Source organism: Pristiophorus japonicus, chromosome 1 (genome assembly GCF_044704955.1).
Source record: "Pristiophorus japonicus isolate sPriJap1 chromosome 1, sPriJap1.hap1, whole genome shotgun sequence".
NCBI lineage: Eukaryota > Metazoa > Chordata > Chondrichthyes > Pristiophoridae > Pristiophorus > Pristiophorus japonicus.
Window position 1 is genome coordinate 491,948,031 of NC_091977.1, and position 25,510 is coordinate 491,973,540.

General features: G+C 44.2%; 1 protein-coding gene across 4 annotated transcripts in view; it reads left to right on the forward strand.

Moving 5' to 3' along the window:
• The window catches only part of LOC139277169 (1-phosphatidylinositol 4,5-bisphosphate phosphodiesterase gamma-1-like), a 273,993-nt gene that overhangs the window by 189,367 nt on the left and 59,116 nt on the right, over positions 1-25,510 (forward strand). For 2 of the 4 annotated variants that reach the window (XM_070895279.1, XM_070895271.1), the window contains exons 7-16: positions 1,463-1,497; positions 2,167-2,239; positions 4,351-4,452; positions 6,219-6,337; positions 8,689-8,774; positions 10,808-10,928; positions 15,791-15,959; positions 19,346-19,465; positions 21,110-21,217; positions 22,786-22,976. In XM_070895279.1, the coding sequence (XP_070751380.1) occupies positions 1,463-1,497; positions 2,167-2,239; positions 4,351-4,452; positions 6,219-6,337; positions 8,689-8,774; positions 10,808-10,928; positions 15,791-15,959; positions 19,346-19,465; positions 21,110-21,217; positions 22,786-22,976 (1,124 nt within the window). The remainder of the gene's footprint in view (positions 1-1,462; positions 1,498-2,166; positions 2,240-4,350; positions 4,453-6,218; positions 6,338-8,688; positions 8,775-10,807; positions 10,929-15,790; positions 15,960-19,345; positions 19,466-21,109; positions 21,218-22,785; positions 22,977-25,510) is intronic. The other 2 variants (XM_070895298.1, XM_070895289.1) reach the window with 1 other exon arrangement.

The following is a 25,510-nucleotide window of genomic DNA, read 5'->3' on the forward strand; positions in this document are numbered from 1 at the left end:
AATTGGCCTGCGCTCTCAGCTGGTTTTTTGCCTCTCCCAAGAGATCATATGGCTCTCGGTGGGGTGGAGTGTGAAATGTTGCGATAATGGAATATCGTAGTTGTGTGGGGCGGACTGAGTGGGCCAGATGCTCTTTACCTTTCCGCCATTGTTCATTGTTCATAGGTTTAAATGTAACCTTCAGGGCTGCTGACCAAGGGCTGTGTGTCTCTTTGTCGGCCAGCGCGGACACGATGGGCCGAAATGACCTCCTTCTGCGCTATAAATTTCTATGTTTCTATGTTGCTACACAAGGGGGCCAAAATTCAGAGCTGCCAGAAAGCTGGCGCACCTACCTTTTTCTTTAAGTTGTTTCAGCTGGGATCATTGAGGTGGCCTCTCTGTTGATTTTCGGCTCTTAGTTTTTTTGTGACATTGGACTCAATGTCGGTCATTGTGGAGGTGGGAGTTCGGTGGTAAGGCAGGCTGAGGGGCTGAATTTGGGGCGGGACCAAGACTCTCGTCACCACGCTGTCTCCCTTCCATTAATGGGGAAGGAATCCGGCATTTTATATCTTCGGCCCCTGAGCCACCAGGGAGGGTTTCGGCCGGGCCAGCGGCATGGCGCCCAAGAGGGGTTGCCAGGCTACCCATTGGCAGGCCATCTGAACCTGTGGCCACTATTTTGCCGGCCAATCGGGAAGTCGGCTGGCAAAAATAAAGACATGGCGGCTACGGCAGTGGACCCTCCCCTTGAAGGGCTGCTGCGCTGCCAGGCCGCATGCAGTGAGGAGAAGGTGCTCCGACAGAAAAAACTGTCGGGAGCACCGCATGGCGGGGCAACGATGTTTTTACTGAATATGGGGCGGTGTATTTTGCAGGTGAGGGAGAGCGGTGGTGCATGTTTTGATGATGCGCTTGCAATGATCATCATCAGCAGGGCGGAATTGGGTACAGGCCGAAAAATCTCCGACCTGAATTTGGGTCGGGGCAGCCAGTTGACCACAAAGCGATGGCCACGCGATTCCGCCGCATAGCCACTGCAAACAGGCAGTAACGGGTCTTGCTGAGGACCTGAATTTGGGCCCCAAGGTCTGTTATTCTCTATAATATATGCAGGATTTGGTATTCTCTATGATATATAAGGGCCTGCTAGTCCCTATAATATATTTAGGGTCTGCTATTCTCTATAAAATATACAATGTCTGTTATTGCCTATCTCTCCCAAATACCTATTATCCTATATATAATCACCTGACCCCTTTTACATAGATTATACCCTCTTGGTCACTCCTGGTTATCCATTATTTCCACACAGAAGCCATCTGATCTCATCGATTAGATTCTGTCCTTGTACGTCACTCCCAGATATCCAGTATTCGATAGATAAACCACGTGAATCCTTTGATTAGATTGCAACCTGTAACTCATTCCTAATATCCGTTACTCTTTGTTTGTACAACCTCTGCTTTTGTATGTGCAGATAATCGAGCAGCTGGAGCTGTCTTTTCCTCTGAGGTAAGGAGCATTTCATTGACTTGACTATATTCCGAATGTTTTTGATAGATTTCATCTTGACATTTGCTCTATTTTAAAATGGGCTCTTACCACAATGAGTGTTTTCACAAACTAATTCTCATTTCCCTGACCCTTTTTAAAAAAAATGAGAATTAATTTTTATCTGGACAACTTTATCATTTTGTTTTACTGAATTTGTTGATTCTTTTACAGAACATGTTGTGTAAACTGCCAATGCTGATGATCCAGGGCTTTCAGAAATTTAATAAATCTGGAATCATGGATGCATAGAGCACAGAAGGAGACCAGTCAATCTATCATGCCAGTTCTTAAAAGAACTAGGATAGGAGTTGAAACTACACACTTCTGACTGATAACCAAGAGTGCTACAAACTGGGTCAAGCTGATATCCAAGTATTAATCCTACTGTTCACTTCTACCCCCATTTCTAATAATATGCTGATGGGAAAATCTGAGCTAATGTGCCTCAGTCCCAGGTCTCACAAGCAAATGGAAACTGCTCTAATCCCTAGCAACACTCTCTGCCCTTCACCCAAACCTACTGATCAATTCAATTACAGACCCCAAATATGACAATTAATCATGTCTATAATGAAAAATTCTGCTTACTTTTGACAGTATTATTAAAAACTATTTTGTTGCATGCAGGAATGTGGAGCGGCCTGAGCTTTGTCAAGTAACACTGTATGACTTCCAGAAATTTCTGCAGTATGATCAGAAGGTAAGCAAACTGAATCACAAGCCAGGTGAATTATTCCTACATTACAACAGTGACTACATTTCAAAAGTACTTCATTGGCTGTAAAGCGCTTTTGGATGGTTGTGAAAGGCGCTATATAAATACAAGTCTTTCAAATATTTCTTTTATTGAGGCAACAAAGCAGCTTTGGTTACAATTCGAATGATGCTAACTTTACATAAATCTCTGGCATTTGGATTACATTTGGAATGCTTCATATATTTTGGATGGTCAATGTTCAGGAAGACATTGAAGCATTGGAGACAGTCCTGAGAAGAAAGACAAGGGTATTTTGAAACTTGGAGCTTTGAACTACTGAAGGAAGCCCTGTAGAGCTGAATTGAATTTCACTGGTTAAAAGGTTGTGCGAGGTGAATTCCCACGGAAGTTCTCCTCCTTGTCCACGAAACTTCGATGGAAAAGCCATGTAGACACTGGAAGTCAAAGAGAATTTTCATGCAGGACATTAGATAGGTAGTGTCGATTACAGAATAGATTGTATGGAATCTGTGGGAGGAGCAGGTTTGATGAGCTGAAGAGCCTTTTCTAGTTTCATGCTTTTTTATGTTTGAAAATAAATCCCTTAGTTTGTGGTAATGTAAATTTGAACTCTCTCCAATTAACTCTCCATTCCTTGCTCTTCCCAGGTCATGCCCCAACTTCTGTTGAGAGCCAGGTGAACTTGGTTGCTCTAATACCAACCAATCAGAAGTGTGTAAGAGTATCTATGGATAACTCCTCCTCAATTTATTATCTCCTCTATTTATTTTCTTGCTCCCCATTACCTCCCACTGTGGCTAAGACCAGGAGCTCAGTAATGAACTATATCCAACCATTCTGTGCAGCATTGTGCACAGGTCATACAATGGAATGCCCCAGTGTGTGCTGTCACTTTAAATATTCAGGTTCGGGGAAACTAAGACAATGGGTTTGAGGGCTGCATCTTCAGGGACTCATGGAAGAGTTTAATTTAAACTGAGGGAATATCATTCCACGCCTTATGAATAGCAATAACAACAACAACTTTAACTTATATAGCGTCTTTAATGTAGTAAAACGCCCAAGGCGCTTCACAGTCGTGGAATCAGACATAAATTGACACCAAGCCAAAGAAGGAGACATTAGGACAGGTGACCAAAAGCTCGGTCAAAGAGGTAGGTTTTAAGCAGCACCTTAAAAGAAGAGTGGGAGGTGGAGAGGCAAAGCAGTTTAGGGAGGGAATTCCAGAGTTTCGGGCCTGGATGACTGAAGGCTCAGTTGGCAATGGTGGGTGAAAGAAGTGGAAGGGTGTATAAGCATACAGAGTTGTAAGAAAGCAGAGTTCTCGGAGGGTTATAGGGCTGGTGGAGATTACAGAGATGGGGCGGTGGGGTGAGGAGTCTGAGGCCATGGGGGGATTTAAACATGGGAATGATAATTTTAAAACTGATTGCCTGACCACAGCCATGTTAGCCGATGGATTGTGTAGGAAACAGTTGCAAATTGTCAGCATGTCATGCCTTAACAATTCTGCACAATGAGACTCTTCTTTTAAGGTGCTGCTTAAAACCTACCTCTTTGACCGAGCTTTTGGTCACCTGTCCTAATGTCTCTTTCTTTGGCTTGGTGTCAATTTATGTCTGATTACACGACTGTGAAGCGCCTTGGGGCATTTTACTACATTAAAGATGCTATATAAATTAAAGTTGTTGTTGTTGCTGTTCATAAGGTGTGGAATGATATTCCCTCAGTTTAAATTAAACTCTTCCATGAGTCCCTGAAGATTATTCCTGGAAAAAGGTTTCATCTATTAAAACTTTAGTAATTGGGGGTGAATGAAAAGGAGTTTGGGCTTTTGGAATTCTACTTATTGGTGGTAAATGGGAAAGGATTTTGTCCACTGGAATTGAACAAAACAAAAGCGAATGCGAAGAAGTGTTAGCAGCATGTGCAGTGGAAGCTGAACAGGGAAAAGTTTTGGAGTGAATGGGAAGAAGCTCAAACAATCCAAATTCTATGCATAAATTACATTTATTTAATTGCTTGTAGTAAACCATTATAATGATAGCTCTGGAGTCAGACTCCCTTAATTGTTGTGATTCTTATTTCCTTAGGAAAGCTGGGCAAACGACACTAACAAAGTTCGGGAGTGCATCTTTAATTATTTTAAAGACCCCCTGCGGGAGATATCTGACCCTGTTTTACAACTAGATGAGGTAGATATACTTTTGCCTTATCACATTCATTTCCAGTGAACTGCAGGTCTCAAATGGTCTTCATTTGACTCTTGGGCAGAATTGCAATATATTGTGGTAGAGCTTCGGCCCACTCTTACTGTGCACAAACATGTTGAATGGCTCATCTTCAGCTTTGTAAAGCCTGTTTACTTGAGGGAATGAGGTGGGAAAGCTGGCAAGGTCCCAGCTTGTCCCTCACTCCAGCAGGTAACTCAACTGAAGCAACTAAAGTCTACCGAGAGGCAGCCAGAAGAACTTTCACCCTTTATGTTTTGTGTCCTGTGTTCAATGCTTTGAATGCCTGGGTGACAGTCCCTTGTAAATGTTTAACTTACAAAGTTTCTTCAAGTAAGAATGAAAGGAGTGAAATTTACGAGGAGAGTCCCAACTTTGGGTGTTGGTTTCATGCTCTGGCATAGCGTACCACTAGATAGCATGGATTTGGTCCAATTCTGGGATTCCTCAAATGGCATTCCATCAAAGAAGAAATCTGAAACTTCTCCATGTGGAAGGTGGGAAGAATTAGAGGAAACTGTTAACTGAGGCAGCTCCAGCTCAAACGTACTGGCCAGCAATACAGCAACATTAGCTGATATGTCAATGTGGGTCTCCAGCATCATGTTATGATGTGTGGCCCAGTCAGGCATCAGAAAAAATAAGACGAAAAATACACATACTGGTATTATTTGTTGGTTAAACCTTCCTTTCTGATTCCTCCTTCAAACATGATGTCCAACACTCTCTTACTCCCTCCTGTCTCCTCCATGTGTTGAAATCAAGTTCTATCACACCATCTCCTAATCTAGCTCATTCTTTCTCAGGAATTCAAACCTATGGAGTTCACTAACTCCTTCAATCTTCCTTTTCTTCTCCAGGTTTATAATACTCAAGCTCAACATCACTTAACTGCTACTTTATGATTTGTCTTGTCTTCCAGCCTACTGTCTTCAACCATGGCGGAGTCTTGCACTATGGGCCGTGACTTTACACCTAGGTTTCAATAAAAGTGTGAATGGGATTTCAAAACAGAGGGGATGAAATTTGGTATCGCCCCATTTGGGGGCGGTAATCGCTGCGAGGTGGGACTTCCTGCGCCCGGCGCAGGAGTCCCACCCCAGCAGCAAAATTGGGGTTACTGCTCCTGAGAGGAACTGGAGTGCAATATTGCGTGCTCCATTTCCTCTCGGGGACAGGACTGGGGTGCTAACTGCGGGAATTGTCCAGCGGGAGCACAGGGCCCTCCTCTTCTGTTAAAGGGGCGGGCATGCTGCCAACTCTGCATCAGGGAGCAGGGACTACAACTTCACCATTGGTGAGCAGGGTGCCGGACTGCAACATCGCGGCACGGACCCCGCAAATTGAAAGAGGCAGTCGAAAAAGGCAGAAAAAGACTGGTATGTTGGCCATTTAAAATAAGTGCGCGCTGCACCTCCCCTTTAATTTTTGTCCCGTGAGCTGAGTGTGGCCCAGTTTGTGACCCGCGAAGCTGGCGCGGGCAGCCCCATGGCAGCCTCACTGGGCATTGAGTGAATTTTCGCTCCGGGGTGAAAATGGGTCACTGAGCACGGCGATGACATTGTGATCACTACCGGTTTGTGCCTCCGCTAACTCCCGTGGATCTTAATGGTAGGCGGTAGCAGCTCCGTGCTCGGGCTAGATGTTGTTTGAGAATATAATAAAATGATAACTCACATTTATATAAAATGATGGCAAATGAAAATCCATCTGTTTCTTTTGCCTTTTAGTTCTTGGCGTATCTGTTCTCTAAAGAGAACATGATTCTGGATTCATGGTTTGAACGTGTGACTCCTGAAGAAATGAATCATCCTCTCTCGTATTACTGGATCTCCTCATCACACAACACGTTAAGTAACACTTTGTTTCATTTTTTTTAAGTGAGCACAAACGGTTTTGATGTAATCCTTAACTTTCTCTCCTCCCCTCCTGAAAGCACTAACTTGCACTGGGGTATGATGCTAGGTGTGATGGCCACTGACTGGTACCTTAACCAAGTAGCCATTTTTCATGTGTGAGCCTAGATAATGAGTGCTGGCAGACTATTCAATCAGAGATGAGGAAGTCATCACAGCCAGGTCAAATTCTAACCTCATACCCACACAGGAGGTACAGTAGCATAGTGGTTATGTTACTAGACTAGTAATCCAAAAACCTGGACTAATAATCCAGAAACATGAGTTCAAATCCCAATGTGGCAGCTGCGGGATTTAAATTCAGTTAATTAAATAAATCTGGAATAAAATAAAAAGCTACTACCAGTAAAGGTGACCATGCAACAAAACCCAATTGGTTCACCAATGTCCTTTACCAAGTCTGGCTTATATGTGACTCCAGTCCAACAGCAATGTGGTTCACTCTTAACTGCTGTCTGAAATGGTCTAGCAAGCAACTCAGTTGTACCAAACTGCTGTGACAAAGTTAGCACTACAGGAGTACCTTCACCCCACAAGAACTGCAGCGGTTCAAGAAAGTGGCTTGCCACCACCTTCTCAAGGATGATTAGGGTGGGCAATAAATGCTTGCCAGTGACACCCACATCCCGTGAATAAATAAACACTTGCAGGAGCAGGACTGCATTTTTCCATTTCTGGAATACTGGGTCAGTAGCGTTCCCAGCTCCATCCCATGAGATCAACTACCTCCACACAGGATAGGGAGCAAATCACAGAAATTTTGTATCTTGTTTTCAACCTCCGTGCAATTGAGTGGCAGAGGGAAGTGGGGTTGTGACCCGGTCCTGAAGCCTCTGCCAAGGCAGACTTGAGACAGCTACTAGAAGATTAACCTGTGGGAGTAGGACCTGAAGGCTCTAATGGATCATGGTCACGGTTGTGGAGTTACAGCATGTGGAATCAGGAGTCTGTGTGAACATTAATTTGAGGGCTGCTTGGTGATTCATTGTGGATTCATGTTAAACTGTGGGGGCAGGAATAAGAATAAGAATAAGCAACGATGCTCCTTAATGAAATACATGTTCTTCATGCCGCAGCTGTGAAGACATTCAGTACACATTCAGTAAATCTAACAGTCGTGGTACTGTTCAGCACCTGTATGTTTCAGTGCCTATGAATTCCTATCCCACTCACCCTCTTTTGGATATCTCAAACTGTCTAGCAAGGCAGGCATGTGGTCTACCTTGTTGCTCTGTAAACAACTGTCACAACATATGACAGAGCAATTCAGAGGTGGTCTTCTGTCTTACTTTCCATTTCCACGCTGTGGGTGGGACCTTATTCACTGCCTGCCTCTGATGGTCTAGCCCTGGTCAGGGATGCTATGAATGAACGTAGCAGTGTTGCATTCTATTACATTGTACTCCAATTGTTCCAACCAGTAAGAGACACTAGAGGGAAATTTAACCCTCCCTTACCCCCTCGATGGGCATGAGATGTTTGAGGAAAGGTTAAAAATAAAATATCACGCAACACGACCCCAACCTGCCTTGCACACGCCTGCCGCCATTTATACGGTGTGATTACATGGTGTGTCTATGCCCTGCTCTTGAGAGGTGGGATGCCTCATTATAATTGATATCAGGCTCTCACAGTGCATTTGGAAGCCTGATTTAAAGTTCACACTGGCCAGCTGGGTTTCCCAGGGCTCGGAAAACCCAGCAGCAAAATGGACATAAAGAACATAAGAAATAGGATCAGGAGTAGGCCATACGGCCCCTCAAACCTGCTCCACCATTTAATACGATCATGGCTGATCCGACCATGGACTCAGCTCCACTTCCCTGCTCGCTCCCCATAACCCCTTATTCTCTTAACAGTTAAGACGGGAGCAGCTGGATCAAAGTGCTTTTCATAGCACTGCTTGTGAGCGAGAAGGAGCAGAAGTGCTGTCCTCGGCCCCACAAGCAAATCTTCTGCCGTGATCAGCCATCCCAAACCCGCAGTCCCTCCTGGTCCCCCTCCCTCCTGATTGCTGGTCCGACACCGCTCACCAACACCTGATCTTTCCTGGTTGTTGGGGACCGTCCTCAACGGTCCTTGGCTACGACCATCTACCACTGACTTATCGCCCGGCAGCCAGCCTGGTGAGATATGCAGTAAGGAAATCATAATGAGGTCCTGATGTTAACTTTTTCTGGATTTCCGGGATCCTCCTCCCTCCCCCGCTCCCCGTAAATATCGGGGCCATTACTTGTACGAGTAACAGAGACCAAAGGTCTGAAATATTCTTCATCTCTTCCAGGTATCTGACTGGAGACCAGTTTTCCAGTGAGTCATCATTAGAAGCCTATGCCCGATGCCTAAGGATGGGATGCCGCTGCATAGAACGTAAGCCGTCTCTCCTTTTTCCAATTTTCTCACATTTTTCTCCCTTCAGCACTGACTCCCACTGTGGTACATTTCCTCTAAACCATCGCTGTTTTGCACGGACAGTTCGTCGCAGCCACGCTCGATCCCGGCCTCATCTGACATTCACAGGGATACAGCTCCAACCAAGGCTGCTAGAGAGTGGCGAGGAGTTGAAACGCTGGCCGGTCATCCCCTCCTCAGCCTAAGGGTGATGAGCAAATCCATATAAAGCATCTCTTCTGCCGCCTCAGCTGACTCAGCACAGAGTGGGGCTTGAACCTGGCTCTTTCTTGGTCTGTGGGGTTTCGAATAAAATTATATCATCAGTTGGCATAATATGTGAAGAGGAGAGGAACAAAAGAGGGGAGAGAAATGAGTGTCCAAGTTATGCAACCTCATATATCTCATTTCATGCACCAACAGTAAGGAATATTTTGAATCAACATGCAGTGATGTTAATGGTATGGATGTGCTATTCTGTTGTATTTGTTTTAGGAAGAGAAAGAAAAGAACGATTTTGTGATGTGCCATAGGGGAGGAAATAAGACCTAGCTCAGTGATGTTGTCACCAATAACATTTAAAAAAGTCCAGCGTTCCCCACAAAGAGGGGACAAAGTCAGAGCAAGGGACAAAATGTGGATGTTTACTGATCAACACTAATCTGTGACTAGAAATTGATGACACCACATTGTTTGAAGTAGTGGAGAGAAAGCTTTGGCCAGCCATCATCATTATCATAGGCAGTCCCTCGAAATCGAGGAAGACCTGTTTCCACTCTAAAAATGAGTTCTCAGATGACTGCTCGGTCCAATATGAGAATTACAGTCTCCGTCACAGGTGGGACAGATAGTGGTTGAAGGAAAGGGTGAGTGGGGAGTCTCGTTTGCCGCATGCTCCTTCCGCTGCCTGCGCTTGTTTTCTGTGTGCTGTCGGCGACGAGACTCGAGGTGCTCCCTCCCGAACGCTCTTTCTCCACTTAGGGCGGTCTTGTGCCAGGGATTCCCAGGTGCCAGTGGGGATGTTGCAATCTATCAGGGAGACTTTGAGGATGTCCTTGAAAAGTTTCCTCTGCCCACCTGGGGCTCGCTTGCCGTGTAGGAGTTCCAAATAGAGCGCTTGCTTTGGGAGTCTCGTGTCGAGCATGTGGACGATGTGGCCCACCCAACGGAGCTGGTCGAGTGTAGTCAGTGCTTCGATGATGGGGATGTTGGCCTGATCGAGAACACTGACATTGGTGCATCTATCCTCCCAGTGGATTTGCAGGATCTTGCGGAGGCAGCGTTGGTGGTATTTCTCCAGCGCTTTGAGGTGCCTACTGTATATGGTCCATGTCTCTGAGCCATATAGGAGGGCGGGATTCACTACAGCCTTGTAGACCATAAGCTTGGTGCCAGATTTGAGGTCCTGGTCTTCAAACACTCTCTTCCTCAGGCGACCAAAGGCTGCGCTGACATACTGGCGGCAGTGTTGAACCTCGTCGTCGATGCCTGCCCTTGCTGATAATAGGCTCCCGAGGTATGGAAAATGGTCCACGTTGTCCAAGGCCGTGCCGTGGACCGGAAGGTGGGGGGGGGGCGGGGGGCAGTGCTGTGTGGCGGGGTCAGGTTGGTGGAGGACCTTTGTCTTACGGATGTTTAGTGTAAGGCCCATGCTTTCGTACGCCTCGGTGAAGATGTTGACGATGGCTTGGAGTTCAGTCTCTGAATGTGCGCAGACGCAAGCGTCGTCCGCATACTGTAGTTCGATGACAGAGGCCAACATAAAAGTGAGAGGGGTGGGGAAACAAACTTGGAAGGATATCACTTTCTCGTCACCAGGTATCAATTAATGGTTAGGTGGCTATTTAATACTACCTGCAAGTCCTGATGACAGCTTCAATTTACTGAAGGACTGCATTTTACTAAAGGATAAATTGCACCCTCTTGTGGAAATAATGAGAAGGTTACTTACTAATATCAAAGGTTTATTTCAATAAATGCATGTTGCAATTGTTTGATGATCTGTTTTGCAGTGGACTGCTGGGATGGCCCAGATGACCTGCCAATCATTTATCACGGGCATACTCTTACCTCCAAAATCAAATTCCTGGATGTGCTCTACACAATAAAGGAGCATGCCTTCATCACCTCAGAGTAAGTCACTCCAACAATTTGGGAGGGCACCCTATATAAGTTTGCAACCAAGTGATTCAAATGTTCATTAGCTGCAAAGAACTCTTCAAACTGGTTTCAGATTGCATCAGAGTCTTGAGTTTTCCTTAAAACAAAACAGCCTCAATATCTCAGTCCTTTCCAATTACCGGTCTACCTTCATCCTCCCCTTCCTCTTTATGGTTTTCAAACCAGCTCCATGCCCACTTTTTCCATCATTTCCTTTTCAACTCTTTTCAATCCTTTCTTGTCCTCCGTGACATCTCCAGGGTACAGAACACAGTTGCCTCACATGTGTCTCAAGGCTCCGTCCTTGGATCCCTTTTCCTCATCTCCATACTGCTCATCAACTGCATCATTTGTAGATAGAGGGTCAATTTTCACATGCAACTCTTTTTGGGGCAAACATAAACATTAAATCACGTGCCCCCCCCCGATCTGGGGTACACTCCAAACATTTCCAAAGCCCTTTTTTTTGTGTTTTTTTTTCAATTTTCAAATGCACGCTGACAACGCCCAGCTCTACCTCTGCAATTACCCTTAACTCCATGAACACTGCTCTGATATTCAGCTGCTTAAAGCACCATAAAGCACCTCAATGTTGGCAAGACTAAAGAGATCTAGATAAGTTCCATAGATATGTGAAGAGAAAAAGATTAGTGAAGACAAATGTAGGTTCCTTGCAGTCGGACTCAGGTGAATTTATAATGGGGAACAAAGAAATGGCAGACCAATTGAACAAATACTTTGGTTCTGTCTTCACGGAGGAAAACACAAATAGCCTTCCGGAAATACTAGGGGACCGAGGGTCTAGTGAGAAGGAGGAACGGAAGGAAATCCTTATTAGGCGGGAAATTGTATTAGGGAAATTGATGGGATTGAAGGCCGATAAATCCCCAGGGCCTGATAGTCTGCATCCCAGAGTACTTAAGGAAGTGGCCCGAGAAATAGTGGATGCATTGGTGATCATTTGCCAACATAGAAACATAGAAAATAGGTGCAGGAGTAGGCTATTCAGCCCTTCGAGCCTGCACCACCATTTAATAAGATCATGGCTGATCATTCCCTCAGTATCCCTTTCCTGCTTTCTCTCCATACCCCTTGATCCCCCTAGCCGTAAGGGCCATATCTAACTCCCTCTTGAATATATCCAATGAACTGGCATCAACAACTCTCTGCGGCAGGGAATTCCACAGGTTAACAACTCACTGAGTGAAGAAGTTTCTCCTCATCTCCCTTATCCTAAGACTGTGTCCCCTGGTTCCGACTGCCCCAACAACGGGAACATTCTTCCCACATCTAACATGTCCAGTCCCGTCAGAATTTGATATGTTTCTATGAGATCCCCTCTCATCCTTCTAAACTCCAGTGTATAAAGGCCCAGTTGATCCAGTCTCTCCTCATATGTCAGTCCAGCCATCCCTGGAATCAGTCTGGTGAACCTTCGCTGCACTTACTCAATAGCAAGAATGTTCTTCCTCAGATTAAGAGACCAAAACTGAACACAATATTCCAGGTGAGACCTCACCAAGGCCCTGTACAACTGCAGTAAGACCTCCCTGCTCCTATACGCAAATCTCCTAGCTATGAAGGCCAACATACCATTTGCCTTCTTTACCATCTGCTGTACCTGCATGCCAACTTTCAATGACTGATGTACCATGACACCCAGGTCTCGTTGCACCTCCTTTTTTCCTAATCTGTCACCATTCAGATAATATTCTGCCTTCGTGTTTTTGCTCCCAAAGTGGATAACCTCACATTTATCCACATTATACTGCATCTTCCATGCATTTGCCCACTCACCTAACCTGTCCAAGTCACCCTTCAGCCTCTTAGCATCCTCCTCACAGTCTATCGACTCTGGATCAGTTCCTATGGACTGGAGGGTAACTAATGTAACCCCACTTTTTAAGAAAGGAGGGAGAGAGAAAACAGGGATTTATAGACCGGTTAGCCTGACATCAGTAGTGGGTAAAATGTTGGAATCAATTATTAAACATGAAATAGCAGCACATTTGGAAAGCAGTGACAGGATCGGTCCAAGTCAGCATGGATTTATGAAAGGGAAATCATGCTTGATAAATGTTCTGGAATTTTGTGAGGATGTAACTAGTAGAGTGGACAAGGGAGAACCAGTGGATGTGGTATATTTGACTTTCAAAAAGCTTTGGACAAGGTCCCACACAAGAGATTGATGTGCAAAATTAAAGCACATGGTATTGCGGGTAATGTATTGACATGGATAGAGAACTGGTTGGCAGACAGGAAGCAGAGAGTCGGGATAAACGGGTCCTTTTCAGAATGGCAGGCAGTGACTAGTGGGCTGCCGCTGGGCTCAGTGCTGGGACCCCAGCTACTTACAATATACATCAAAGATTTAGATGAAGGAATTGAGTGTAATATCTCCAAGCTTGCAGATTACACTAAGTTGGGTGGCGGTGTGAGCTGTAAGGAGGATGTTAAGAGGCTACAGGGTGACTTAGACAGGTTAGGTGAGTGGGCAAACGCATGGCAGATGCAGTATAATGTGGATAAATATGAGGTTATCCACTTTGGTGGCAAAAACACAAAGGCACAATATTATCTGAATGGCGGCAGATTAGGAAAAGGGGAGGTGCAACGAGACCTGGGTGTCATGGTACATCAGTCGTTGAAAGTTGGCATGCAGGTACAGCAGGTGATGAAGAAGGCAAATGGCATGTTGGCCTTCATAGCTAGGGGATTTGAGTATAGGAGCATGGAGGTCTTACTGCAGTTGTACAGGGCCTTAGTGAGGCCTCAACTGGAATATTGTGTTCAGTTTTGGTCTCCTAATCTGAGGAAGGACGTTCATGCTATTGAGGGAGCGTGGCGAAGGTTCACCAGACTATTTCCCTGATGACATATGAAAAGAGACTGGAGCGACTGAGCCTGTTTTCACTGGAGTTTAGAAGGATGAGAGGGAATCTCATAGAAACATATAAAATTCTGACGGGACTGGACAGGTTAGATGCAGGAAGAATGTTCCCGATGTTGGAGTAATCCAGAACCAGGGGTCACAGTCTAAGGATAAGGGGTAAGCCATTTAGGACCGAGATGAGGAGAAACTTCTTCACTCAGAGAGTTGTTAATCTGTGGAATTCTCTACTGCAGAGAGTTGTTGATGCCAGTTCATTGGATATATTCAAGAGGGAGTTAGATATGGCCCTTACGGCTAAAGGGATCAAGGGGTATGGAGAGAAAGCAGGAAAGGGGTATTGAAGTGAATGATCAGTCATGATCTTATTGAATGGTGGTGCAGGCTCGAAGGGCTGAATGGCCTACTCCTGCACCTATTTTCTTTGTTTCTATCTTGTTTGGCTCTTACCAAAATCCCCAGACACCTAACCTTTACCTGGCTGCTCAGTCAGACAAAGCCCGATGTTATGCAACCTTGGTGTCCTGTTCAAGCCTAAATTGAGCTTCAAATTCCACGCTTTGGTCACCATCATCAATGCTTATTTACACCTGTGAAACATCACCTATCTCTGTCTCTACCATACCTCCACTGCCACTGTGGTGCCTACATCCTACCCCACTCTAAGTTTCGCTCCCCTATCTCTTGTATTCACTAACTTCCATTGGCTCCCTTTCTTCCAGCACATCGATTTCAAAATCCTTATCTTCATCTAAAAGTTGCTTCGCTGACTTGCATTCCCTGTTTCAGTCCTGTGTTCCTGCTTTCACCCTCTTCTCAACCCTGCTTTCTTTTCAATCCTGCTTCCAACAGGCGTACCTCATGCACTGGAATACTCTCTCCAAACATCTCCACCAAGCTCTCACCTCCTTCAAAATCAACCTCTTTGACTTGCTTTTGGTCACCATCCCAAACGCTTCTCCCATCATTGCTCCATGTCTGGGAGACATTTTAGAATGTTTTATTGTGTCAAAGGTGCTTTTTGTTGAAAACCACTCTTCATTAACAATTCTAAATATGATAAATATAACATTTAAATAATTAAATTTAGCCCCGTCTTTCTTATCTCTTGAAAATATGATCTCGCTCAGAACATTAATTCAAGAGTCGGAAGGATTTTGAATTTAAAAAAAGTCTTTGATCTGTCACAGCTGGCCAACCTACTCTGGTTAAGGCGCTGCAGCAATTGTCCTCATCCTACCTGAGCTGGGCGTCTCAGCAATGCATTAAATGGTATGGATGCCAATCCAAAATATTTAAGTCACAGGGGCACAAACAATGGACAGGTGGAATCTCAATTCTGCACTCACTACGTCTGCCAGTGAACTGGGACCTGAGAAAATTCAAGGCAGTGCAACTGCTGTGAGAGCTCCCTCTCCAGGTAGAATAGTATCATTACATAACTGCGTGAGCTAAAGGATAACTCAAAATAAAAGAAAGAGCTTGCATTTATACAGCGTCTTTCACATCCTCAGGTCATCCCAAGTACGTTTTTTTTTGTAGACAAATACGGCAGCCAATTTGTGCATAGCAAGGTCCTACAAACAGCAAATGAGATGAATGGCCAGACAGTCTCTATTTGGTGATGTTGGTTGAGGGATAAATAATGGCCAGGGCACTGGTAGAACTGCAGCTTCGACAAATCAGCACTTCCTCAGTTCTGCAATAAACTAATGGTAATGTGCTTAAGTCCTGGAGTGGGGCTTGAACCCACAACCTTTTAAATCAGAGGCAAGAGTGATATCACTGAGCCCAGCTGACACTAAACTCTATAAAACATGTTCTTTTTTCTTAATAATGTGTCTGCATCTCAAATATTTTGGTAATCCACTTATATTTATTAAAATGACTTGAAACTCAGCCAAAATTACACGGGGGTTATTGATTTCAAGTGTATGCCTTGTAGGTATCCCATAATCCTCTCCATTGAAGACCACTGCAGTGTTGTGCAGCAGCGAAACATGGCATCTCATTTCAAAAAGGTCTTTGGAGACATGTTACTGACCAAACCTGTGGACATCAATGCAGATGAACTCCCATCACCCAATCAGCTGAAGAAAAAAATCCTGATAAAGGTAGGTGAGGTAGCAATTCATTGTGGCAGGAATACTGCCTGTCACTTGAATCTGTCCGCCATGTTCAATTCGAGTTGCATCAGGTTGTTCGACTGAGCTGCTGCTGATGCTGAAGGCTCTTGTGCCAGATTTAAATAGCTTTTCCAATCCCTTCATGTGTGTCCTGCTGTATTTTCTTTCATTGAGATATGTAAGCCCACAGAGCAGAACATCACCAAGAATGAAAAGAGAAGAGATAAATGGTAGGAGTTAGGTGGAAACTCCTCAACAGTTGGCCAGTAAAACATATCAAACATTGGGACCAATGGCAAATCCATACTTTAACATTATTATATTAGTTTGAAAACAATTCCACTGAAGGCTTTGACCTGTGCTTGTGTAGAGTTCCAGGGGCACTGGATGCCCTTCAATGCCTCCCATAAATGATCGTTCTTCATGTGTGAGCCTAGAGAGTGCAGGACAGATTTTGTAGCAGTACCCGGGCAGATGGCAATGCAAAATGGGGTCATGACAGTACTGTGTTATTGCCACCTCATTTGCATGTGCCCTGCCCTTTTTAATGCTGTAATTTCCAATGGCTGGCAGGAGGGCAGATGCATGCAAAAGTATAATAGTGATGTCATACGCTCCATTCTTAGCCCCATTTGGACTGTTTTACATGGACGTCCAGAGTTTCTAGGCACCACGGAGAAGAGAATTTAAAGAGTCTAGATTCAAAGTTAACTGGTACAGTTAAAAGTTTGTCAATAACATTTTTGTTATTCTTTTGCTTTTTTGCTGTTTGTTTCCTCAGTGGTCTGTGTGCCATTTACTGAGTGGCTGCCACTCCCATAAAACCCCTCCTTTCAGATAAGGAACAAAATCTTACCCACTGGGAATTTACCTCTGCTTCTTGAAGACTAGGAGGCTGCACCAGAGCATGGCACCCGCCTCCCTTTACCGCCCCCCCCCCCCCCCCCCAGAGTATATAGGCAAATCTGCTCCTTCTTGCAGTTGATTGAGGAACAGTGCCTGTGGAGATTACAATTTTTAAAGGATCCGTCACAGAGTTACCTCACATGCTTCAAGCGGGCCTACAGACCATTGCCACCACAGGTACTATTCTGCCAATAGCTGTTAAGGTCACAACTGTTTGTTGCTTCTATTCCACAGGGCCATGTCACTATGGATATCAGTAACATTAGTCAAACAGCTGTGCACAAGTATATCAAACAAGACACAGATACATGGTTTTTTAGAGCTGTTGGGGCAGAAATTCCGAGGAGGACTTCCCACGGGCAAATCAATAAAGAATAGAAATAAAATGCGCACTAATCTGAAGCTACTGCGCCCGCTGGAACGACCGATCCACAGGCCTCCTCTCCCTGCGATGCACAGCGCGTGCATGTCGGGACGTCCGCAGGAGTCATGTGTGCCTGGACACATCACAGGTAAGTATTTTCTCATTCATTATAATAGGAGTTTCATAAGTTACGAAACTCCTATTACAATGAATGAGAAAAATCCCAAAACTCACCAAAAATACATGAAACATTTAAAAAACACCTCACACAATAAACGAATAGAAATTAAAAATGTTACACATGTTTTTTTAAAGAAAAACAAATTCCCAATTTAAAAAAAAAGTTAGGGTTAGGGTTTAAAATAACATTATCTGAGTGGGCAGGGTTTTAACATAAATATGTTTTTTAAATTTTAATTTTAATGATGTTTTTTCTATGTTTTTAAACTCTTACGCCTGTAATAGTAGGCTATGCGCTTGCTTTTTCAGGCGCAAGAGTTTTGAGGACATTTGCCGTGCAAGATATGGGTAAATAGCCCAAACTTCCACATACAAATGTCCTCGCTCCCGATCTGCGGATGATCTGTCAAGCTCCAGCTTGACAGATCGGAAAAGCCGGTTTTCAGCGCGTGCACACTGAAAACCAGCTTTTCCACTGCCTTCCCGTGTCCATAGAAACTTCGTATGGGCCCGGGACGTCGGAAATTCTGCCCCGATAATTTCATCTCCTTCCTCCTGGAGTTGCAGCACTCCCTAAGGTCCAAAGAATCATTGATTGCATCTATGTGGTCAAAAATGGTCCCTTAATCAATGCTTGTACCTACGTCAACAAGGAAGATTCTGTTCTCTCAATGTGCCCTAATGCAAATGAATATTCACATCCCTGGGAGCTGTCATGACGTCTTTATTTTAAGGAACTCCACTGTGCCCGCATTCTTGCACTAAGCTTTTCAGTCGTTCCTTGGAGATCAGGTCTACCCTTTATAGCCATGCCTGCTGACACTTGTGCACCTTCACAAGACTCCAGCTGAGCACTTCTCAAGATCCATGTAAGTACCAGAGTCATTACTGAGAACACCACTGGCAGGTTGGGGTGCACTTAAGATGCCTAGATTGATCTGAAATGCTCTAGGGTCTCAAGAATCATGGCAGTGTCCTGTTTGTTGCAAAACTTTGTCTGACAAAGTCACTGCCTCCTGGAGGCACTGGAGGAAGAAGAGCATCAGGAAGGAGGGCAGCAACATTTTGAAGATGCTACAGAGAACAACTTTTGCCAGCTGGAAGACATTTGTGCCATTCTGATACACACTGCTTGACAACCACATCTGGCTACTGCATTCCTATCCAAATCTTTCCCCTTCCCACCAAAAATATGCCATCATCTAAAAACCCTTCTCTGTATATGTCAACGCACACAGCTCCTAGTTACACCTACTGATGAAAGCAATTTCCAAACTTTATGACTTGGACTTGGGGGTACAGAGCACAATTTCAGAATTTGCAAATGACATGAAGCTTAGAAGCGTAGTAAACAGTAAGGAAAATAGTAATAGACTTCAAAAGGATATAGACAGACTGGTGGAATTGACAGACACATGCCAGATGAAATTCAATGCAGAAAAGTGGCAGGCGATACATTTTGGTCAGAAGAATAATGAGAGACAATACAAATTAAATGGTACAATTTTAAAGGGAGTGCAAGAACCTGCGCACAGGTGGCAGAATATGTTAACAAAGCAGTTAATAAGTATATGGGATCCTCAGCTTTATATGCAGAGGCAAAAAGCCCAGAAGTTATGCCAAACCTATGTAAAACACTAGATCAGCCTTAAAGCCGAGAGGTGCTGAAGCCACCTGTAGCACCCCAGTGCTACCTGGGCAGAAACCTGGGGCCTTCTGGTTCAAGTGACTCAGATACATATCAATCATTCATCGAGGTGCCTTCTTCTTAGCTTTTTAAGATTTTTTAGAAATAATTTTTTAAAATTAAATGATTATCCATTGAGGTCATCATGGCACTCTGCTTGCCTTAGCTTAGCAACCTGATGCGTTATCTCACAGGGTAATGCTCGCGTAATACTTGTTTTTTTCTGTTGGTTTAAAGCACAAGAAATTGGTGGAAGGCAACCTGTACGAAGAGGTCTCGTCAGCCAGCTACTCAGAAAATGACATAAGCAACTCCATTAAAAATGGTATCCTGTATTTAGAGGATCCCATTGACCACGTAAGTCCCCTCCTCACCACAACTATCACTACCACTGCTGGTATTGTTCTACTATTCCTCTTTCCTAGTCCTAGTGACCTTTTTGTTCATTGAGAAAATGATGGTAAGAGCTAAGGCCCATTGTTCAAGTACAATAAATCAAAAAGTAATGATTGGATGAAGCCAAGCTTGGATTTTACAAGTTTGAAGATTGTAGAAGGAAGGAAAATTTGAGGAAGAAAAGGAGTTCGACAATTTTGAAGTGATGGAAAGTGATGAATTAGAGTAGTGCGATGTGTCTTGATTTCAGCATCGTGAGAATGTAGGGAAGAGGAAGTTTGTGTAGAATGGTTAATTTGGAGCTAAGGAGGAAAACCTAAAGTAATATTGGTCAAACAGAGGAAAAAAAGCTTCTATAAGAGAAAGATAAATTGGAGGTGCAAGACGGCCAACTTTTCCTCTTGTCCTGTCCCTATTCCCAAACAAGATATCATGATAAGATCCTTCTTCAGGGTCGCTGCTAACATTATTTCATTGTTGATCAAACCAGGAATGAGTTTCCCCCTGGAATTACTGTTGAAATGTGTTGGGTTTCTGCGTGTGACCTACTGTGTGGATAGAATTGATTATAGTCTGTGGAAGAACAGGCTTGTTAGGCCAAGTGGCCATTTTTTGAGAATAGTTTCAGAATAAGGGGCCGCCCATTTAAAACTGAGATGAGGAGGAATTTCTTCTCTGAGGGCTGTAAATCTGCTGAATTTTCTGCCCCAGCGAGCTGTGGAGGCTGGGTCATTGAATATATGAAAGGCGGAGATAGACAGATTTTTGAGCGATAAGGGAATGAAGGGTTATGAGGAGTGGGCAGGGAAATGGCGCTGAGCCCAAGATCAGATCAACCATGATCTTATTGAATGGCAAAGCAGGCTCAAGGGGCTAAACGACCTACTCCTGCTCCTACTTCTTATGTTCTTATGTTTTAGTTTCACGCTTTCAAAATGTCATATTGGTCATTTGTGCACGTGCACATTCCTCTAACCGTTATACTTTGGTGAGAGTTTAGAGAAAAGCCACAAGGCTGATCTTACGTGTATAGGTGATGAGCTATGAGAAAGGATTAGAGAAATTCAAAACCTCCAGACATCAAGGTTAAAGGGAGACATCCCTCGGAAGTATAGAAGGTATTAACTGGTGCAGAGAGATAGTGCAAATCCAGAACCTCAGGGTAAATCAGGCCAGGACCACAATACATATTATAAATGAATGGAAATTATATTTAGAACAATTTACCAAGCACTGTAGTAGAGGCAAATACACTAGAACCTGGGCATAAGAGATAAGAGAGGTTGGGCCCCAGCAACTCACAGAATGCATGGGAACTCATGAGCATCTTGTACACTAATTTCTGATAAGCACTTCCGTCCATCAAGCTCTTATATCGACTCACTGAAAAGGAAAACCAGCCCCAAGGTTCGTTCAAAATGTGGTACATTGTAAGGCTCCTGTTTTTAAGAGCTTTCCTGTAAATACTGGAAATGTGGCAGTGGTTCACCACTCTGAGGTTGTGTAGTGGGACACTTGAGGTCAGTATATCCTCTAGCTACAAGAGTTGTGGGAGGTGAGAATTGGAATGATATTTTTACAATGACTTGCGTTCTTTCTTTACAGAACTGGAGCCCCCATTACTTTGTGCTGACTAGCAATAAAATCTATTACTCTGAGGAAACATCCAGATACCAGCACAATGAGGACGAAGAGGAAGAAGAACAGAAAGAGGTACACAACCATTATTTTTTTTAATCCTTCTTTCCTGAAGATGCTAACTCACTCTGGAGTACATCATCATCATAGGCAGTCCCTCTAACAAGGATGACTTGCTTCCACAAGAGTTCACAGACGTTTCAATGAAGGACCCGATGTTCCAGTCCTGAACTCCAGTTGAGGGGGTGGAAGATGCCTGTGGATGGATTTTTTTAACGTGTGGTGACTGTTGCACACCAGCCACCACACAGGTTCAACAGAGCTCGGCCTTTATCCAGTGGCAAGGGTTGAACCAGGACGACTGGAGACCTGCTCTGCTGCATGGACATAGTGCACACACATATCGCAGTGTGGGCAGGCTCTTGCTGCCCCTGGGCCCTTGGCTCTTCTGGGCCCGTACCATCATTCGCCGCACCTTCGCCCACGATGTTCCAGAGCCCCGCGCTCCAGCTCTATTTATAGCCCCGACCTGCGTTGGTGTTCTCACACAGGTGTCAGCTGACCTCCAGCTTAGTGATCACTCTTGAGGCGGGATAGTAAATGCTGGGGAGAGCATCAGAGTCGAGTCTGATCTCTATCCTCAACCGATGATCTCTGTGCTCATGTATTTTCTCTGAAAGAGCCACTCGATGGTGATCAGTACTGCTTTCCCCTCCCTCGTCCATGCACTGATGCCAACTGAAGTCCCCTTGCAATATCCTTTGTCTGAAATCAGCTATCATTGCACAGGCCAGAAATGGAACCCTGGATTTTCCTGGCCTGAATGACTCAGTATCACATCACATGGCGACATTAAGGGAACTACAATTTCAGTTAAAAAAAAATGTTTTCCATCATCTGAGGCTAATGGGAGGTTGCTGGAAAAGGATTGCCAGGTTACTAATCCAATTCAAGGGGGTCCCAAGGATGCCATTAGTCTGGAGAACAAAACCTACTTGGTCACTTCATGATTTGAACCCCGAGCTTGGATTAAAGCCTGTAAGCTCCAACCTGTAGTTTGTGTGCTACATTAGGGAGTAGGGTAGTATAATCGTTATGGTACCGGGCTAGTTAATAAATTTACCTGGTAGTTTCTTGCTTAAGCCACAGCTTGAGAGAATGTTTATTCTGCTGCTTGCAAAAGTCAAGAAGATCATGTGATATAAACTGTAGACCAGATACGGTGACAGTTATCTGGTTGACCTCTGGGCTCACTATAATTACTTAGTATTTGGGCAGGTTTGTTGCCTTTGGCAGTGGACAGGAGGAAAAATATTTGGGGTGAAAGTCCAAAAATGTTAAAGGATCATCCCAGCTTCCATACTGTGTGAAGGGACCCTATTAAAATATAATCAGTTATAAAAATTATTGATCCTGTTTTTTATTTTTCCTTTCAATCTGCGGGGAATCAGAGGCCAGTATCTGCATTCCATCACTCTGTGATGCAGCATCCCAGAGAACTAGTCTCAAACAAGACATTTGTTGGATTTTGTCATGCTCCACCAATAGTTAGCGAGTGGCACTGCACTGTACTGCCCATTGAGTATGGCATTCTCAGGCCTTGAATCAGATGCTTACACCTTGCTCTGGTTTGTGATTCTCAGCAGGAGTTCAACAACAACGATCTGCACTTCAGCGAGAAGTGGTTTCATGGGAAACTCGGCGGCGGGCGAGATGGTCGTCAGATAGCCGAGAAGCTTCTCCATGAGTATTGCACGGAGACCGGCGGAAAGGATGGCACTTTCCTTGTGCGGGAGAGCGAGACTTTTGTGGGTGACTACACCCTATCTTTCTGGTAGGTAGCACTTAGATGTGATGTCAAATAAAATTCAATCAATAAGATTTGTATAGCCCAATTCTGCAGACAGACTCTTCCAAGAAATTTCCACATGGTGAGTTAGTACCACTCTTGCTCTAATGGATAAAGATTTGATCTGAAGAGGTATTCATACAAAGGTTCCAGGGTCAGCTCATTTGCATACTTATTGGAGTAGTGATTGGTGTAAATCCCATGTAAAATTGGTGTAATCTGCAGGAGTATATGGAAATTATAGTGCAGTCTTCAGCATGATCGTTGTGGCTGAACATTGCAGCAGCAAACTGCTGGACAAACCAGATAAGGAAGGAGCAATGTTTGGCTGATTCACTTCACTCTCAGCTAACTTCGGTGCATGCTTTATTAAACTTTTCTCATACCTTTCAAGAATGTCTACTTAGAGAAGCAGTTGGCATACACAGCCAAACTAGGCAGTAAGGAATAGTACAAGAGATGATTCCATAATTTCACAGATTGTGACCTGGAAGCCCTCCTCGAGGAAATTGATGCCAGGAGACACCGACTACTGAGTGGCCATTGCAATAAAATGTCAGTTATGCCAACTCTCTCACCCACCAGGACTGCAGACCAGTGTCGCAAGAAGTTTAATGGACCTCACCAGGGAAGCCATGGTAACTCACTGGGCACTCTCCCCTTTCTTGCTTGGAGACCATGTGCACAAGCACACTCTTCACCCTCTTTTTGCTGCTGCCTTGCTGCAATGCCAAAGGTAATGAACTCCCCCAGCTCTGCTGCAAGGGGCGTCAGTCACCTGTTGAGCATGTGCCAGTACTGTCACCTGTGTAAGATCACAGAGGTTGCCTGTGGCTGCCTGAAATGAGCCTGTATCATAAACGTTGAGTGCGGCAGTCACCTTGAAAGCCAGAGAGAGAGAGAGGCAATATGGGCAATTCCCCATGCAGCAGGTGACACGGCTGCCCTATTGCCTCTTCGATGATGCGCACTCTTCTCATACACAGCTCCTTAGTAATGTTCTCATATGACCTGTGCTTCCTGCATATTCTACAAAGAGGGGCGATAATATCAAGTGGACTGCATACTGCCTAAATGCTACCTGACTCTCCTTTGCTTCATCATGTGCTGCTCCTCCAGCTTCAATCATAATGGCATAAAAAAGTATACCCATAGGCGAATGCCATGGCTACTCCTTGAGAAACCCTCACCATGGGTAAGGCATGAGATGGGGTGTAGGGGGGCGAAATCTGCTACTGATCTGACCTGTGTTGGAATTCATAAGGATTCGGACTGGATACGAATTGGTTACAATGAATCGTTTATGAGTACACACAGCAGACAGCAGTAATTTACAGTTCTGAATGGTTATTAGCCGTTCAGTCAATGGACAGAGTAGAGTGCATCGTCGTCTTCTTAAGCTAGGTAGGTGTTAGGCGTTAGCCAGCATTACATTCACCTGCACAAGCTTGACATCCCTCGTGAATCTTCTATCTCTGTGCTGGAATGTTTGCAAACCTTCTTTTATTCTCCAAAGTTCTGATCATATGACTTAAAAAGTTCAATTGTGTTTGTCCATATAATGTTGAAGCTATTGTTTGTAAAGTGCTTATTGCACAATTTCTACACATCTTAAGTTCAGTTGCAGCAAACTTTCTTAACTGTCCATCATCTTTGGATATTAGTTTTAGTTAATAATAGGATGAATTCAAGGTCAAAGCTCTTTCTTGTACAAAAAAAATGCTTGCTCAGCAAATAGCTATTAACTCTTTAAATTCTTACACCCGTCAGAAGCAATGAAAAGCAAATCCAGGTCTCCATTGATACAATGACATGAAAAAAATCACTACACAAAATGTTTCAGAGTGGCAGAAATCGGCAACAAAACACTCCAGATTCTCGAGGCTCAAAATTACTGTACTTCTACCTTAGCTGATGCTGATAATAGCTGCACCTTATATTTCTCAGTCTAAGTTATCCTGAGTGCTTCCATTATAATATATGTAAATGAGGGCACTCGGGTTTTGGTGGGTGGATTGCGGGAAGGGCCAAACAGCGGCAGGGAACTCAGGGGGAGCGATTCAAAAATTTAGAAAAAGTGGCTTCTGCTCAATTTGCCTGCTGCAAAATGTAAGTTGAAAAAGAGTGAGGAATTTCACCCCATGGTATCCGTATAATCTTTCGTAGTTGCCATGGTTTGAAAACATGCCCAGTTGCGCTAATATATAAACAAGCAAATGATTTACTTCTTTTCTAATTTTGAAAAAAAATTGTATTATTGTAAAATGACATCACCACAGTTTGATGTAAGCAATTTGAGGCTGACAGCTGGCAAGTGCAAATCTGTCAGCTCTATTCAATCATCAGGGATCAGCTGCTTTTTAAACTGGATGACTGCCTCAGTTTTCGTAATCAGTACTGGCTAGGCGAAGGAGAGGTCATGTAGGAGGGCAGGTACAGATAGTAAGCATGCTCTATTTTCACCTCCAGGACCAAGATTTGGTTCTAGTCCAAGCCCATAATTACAGAATGAAAATCTC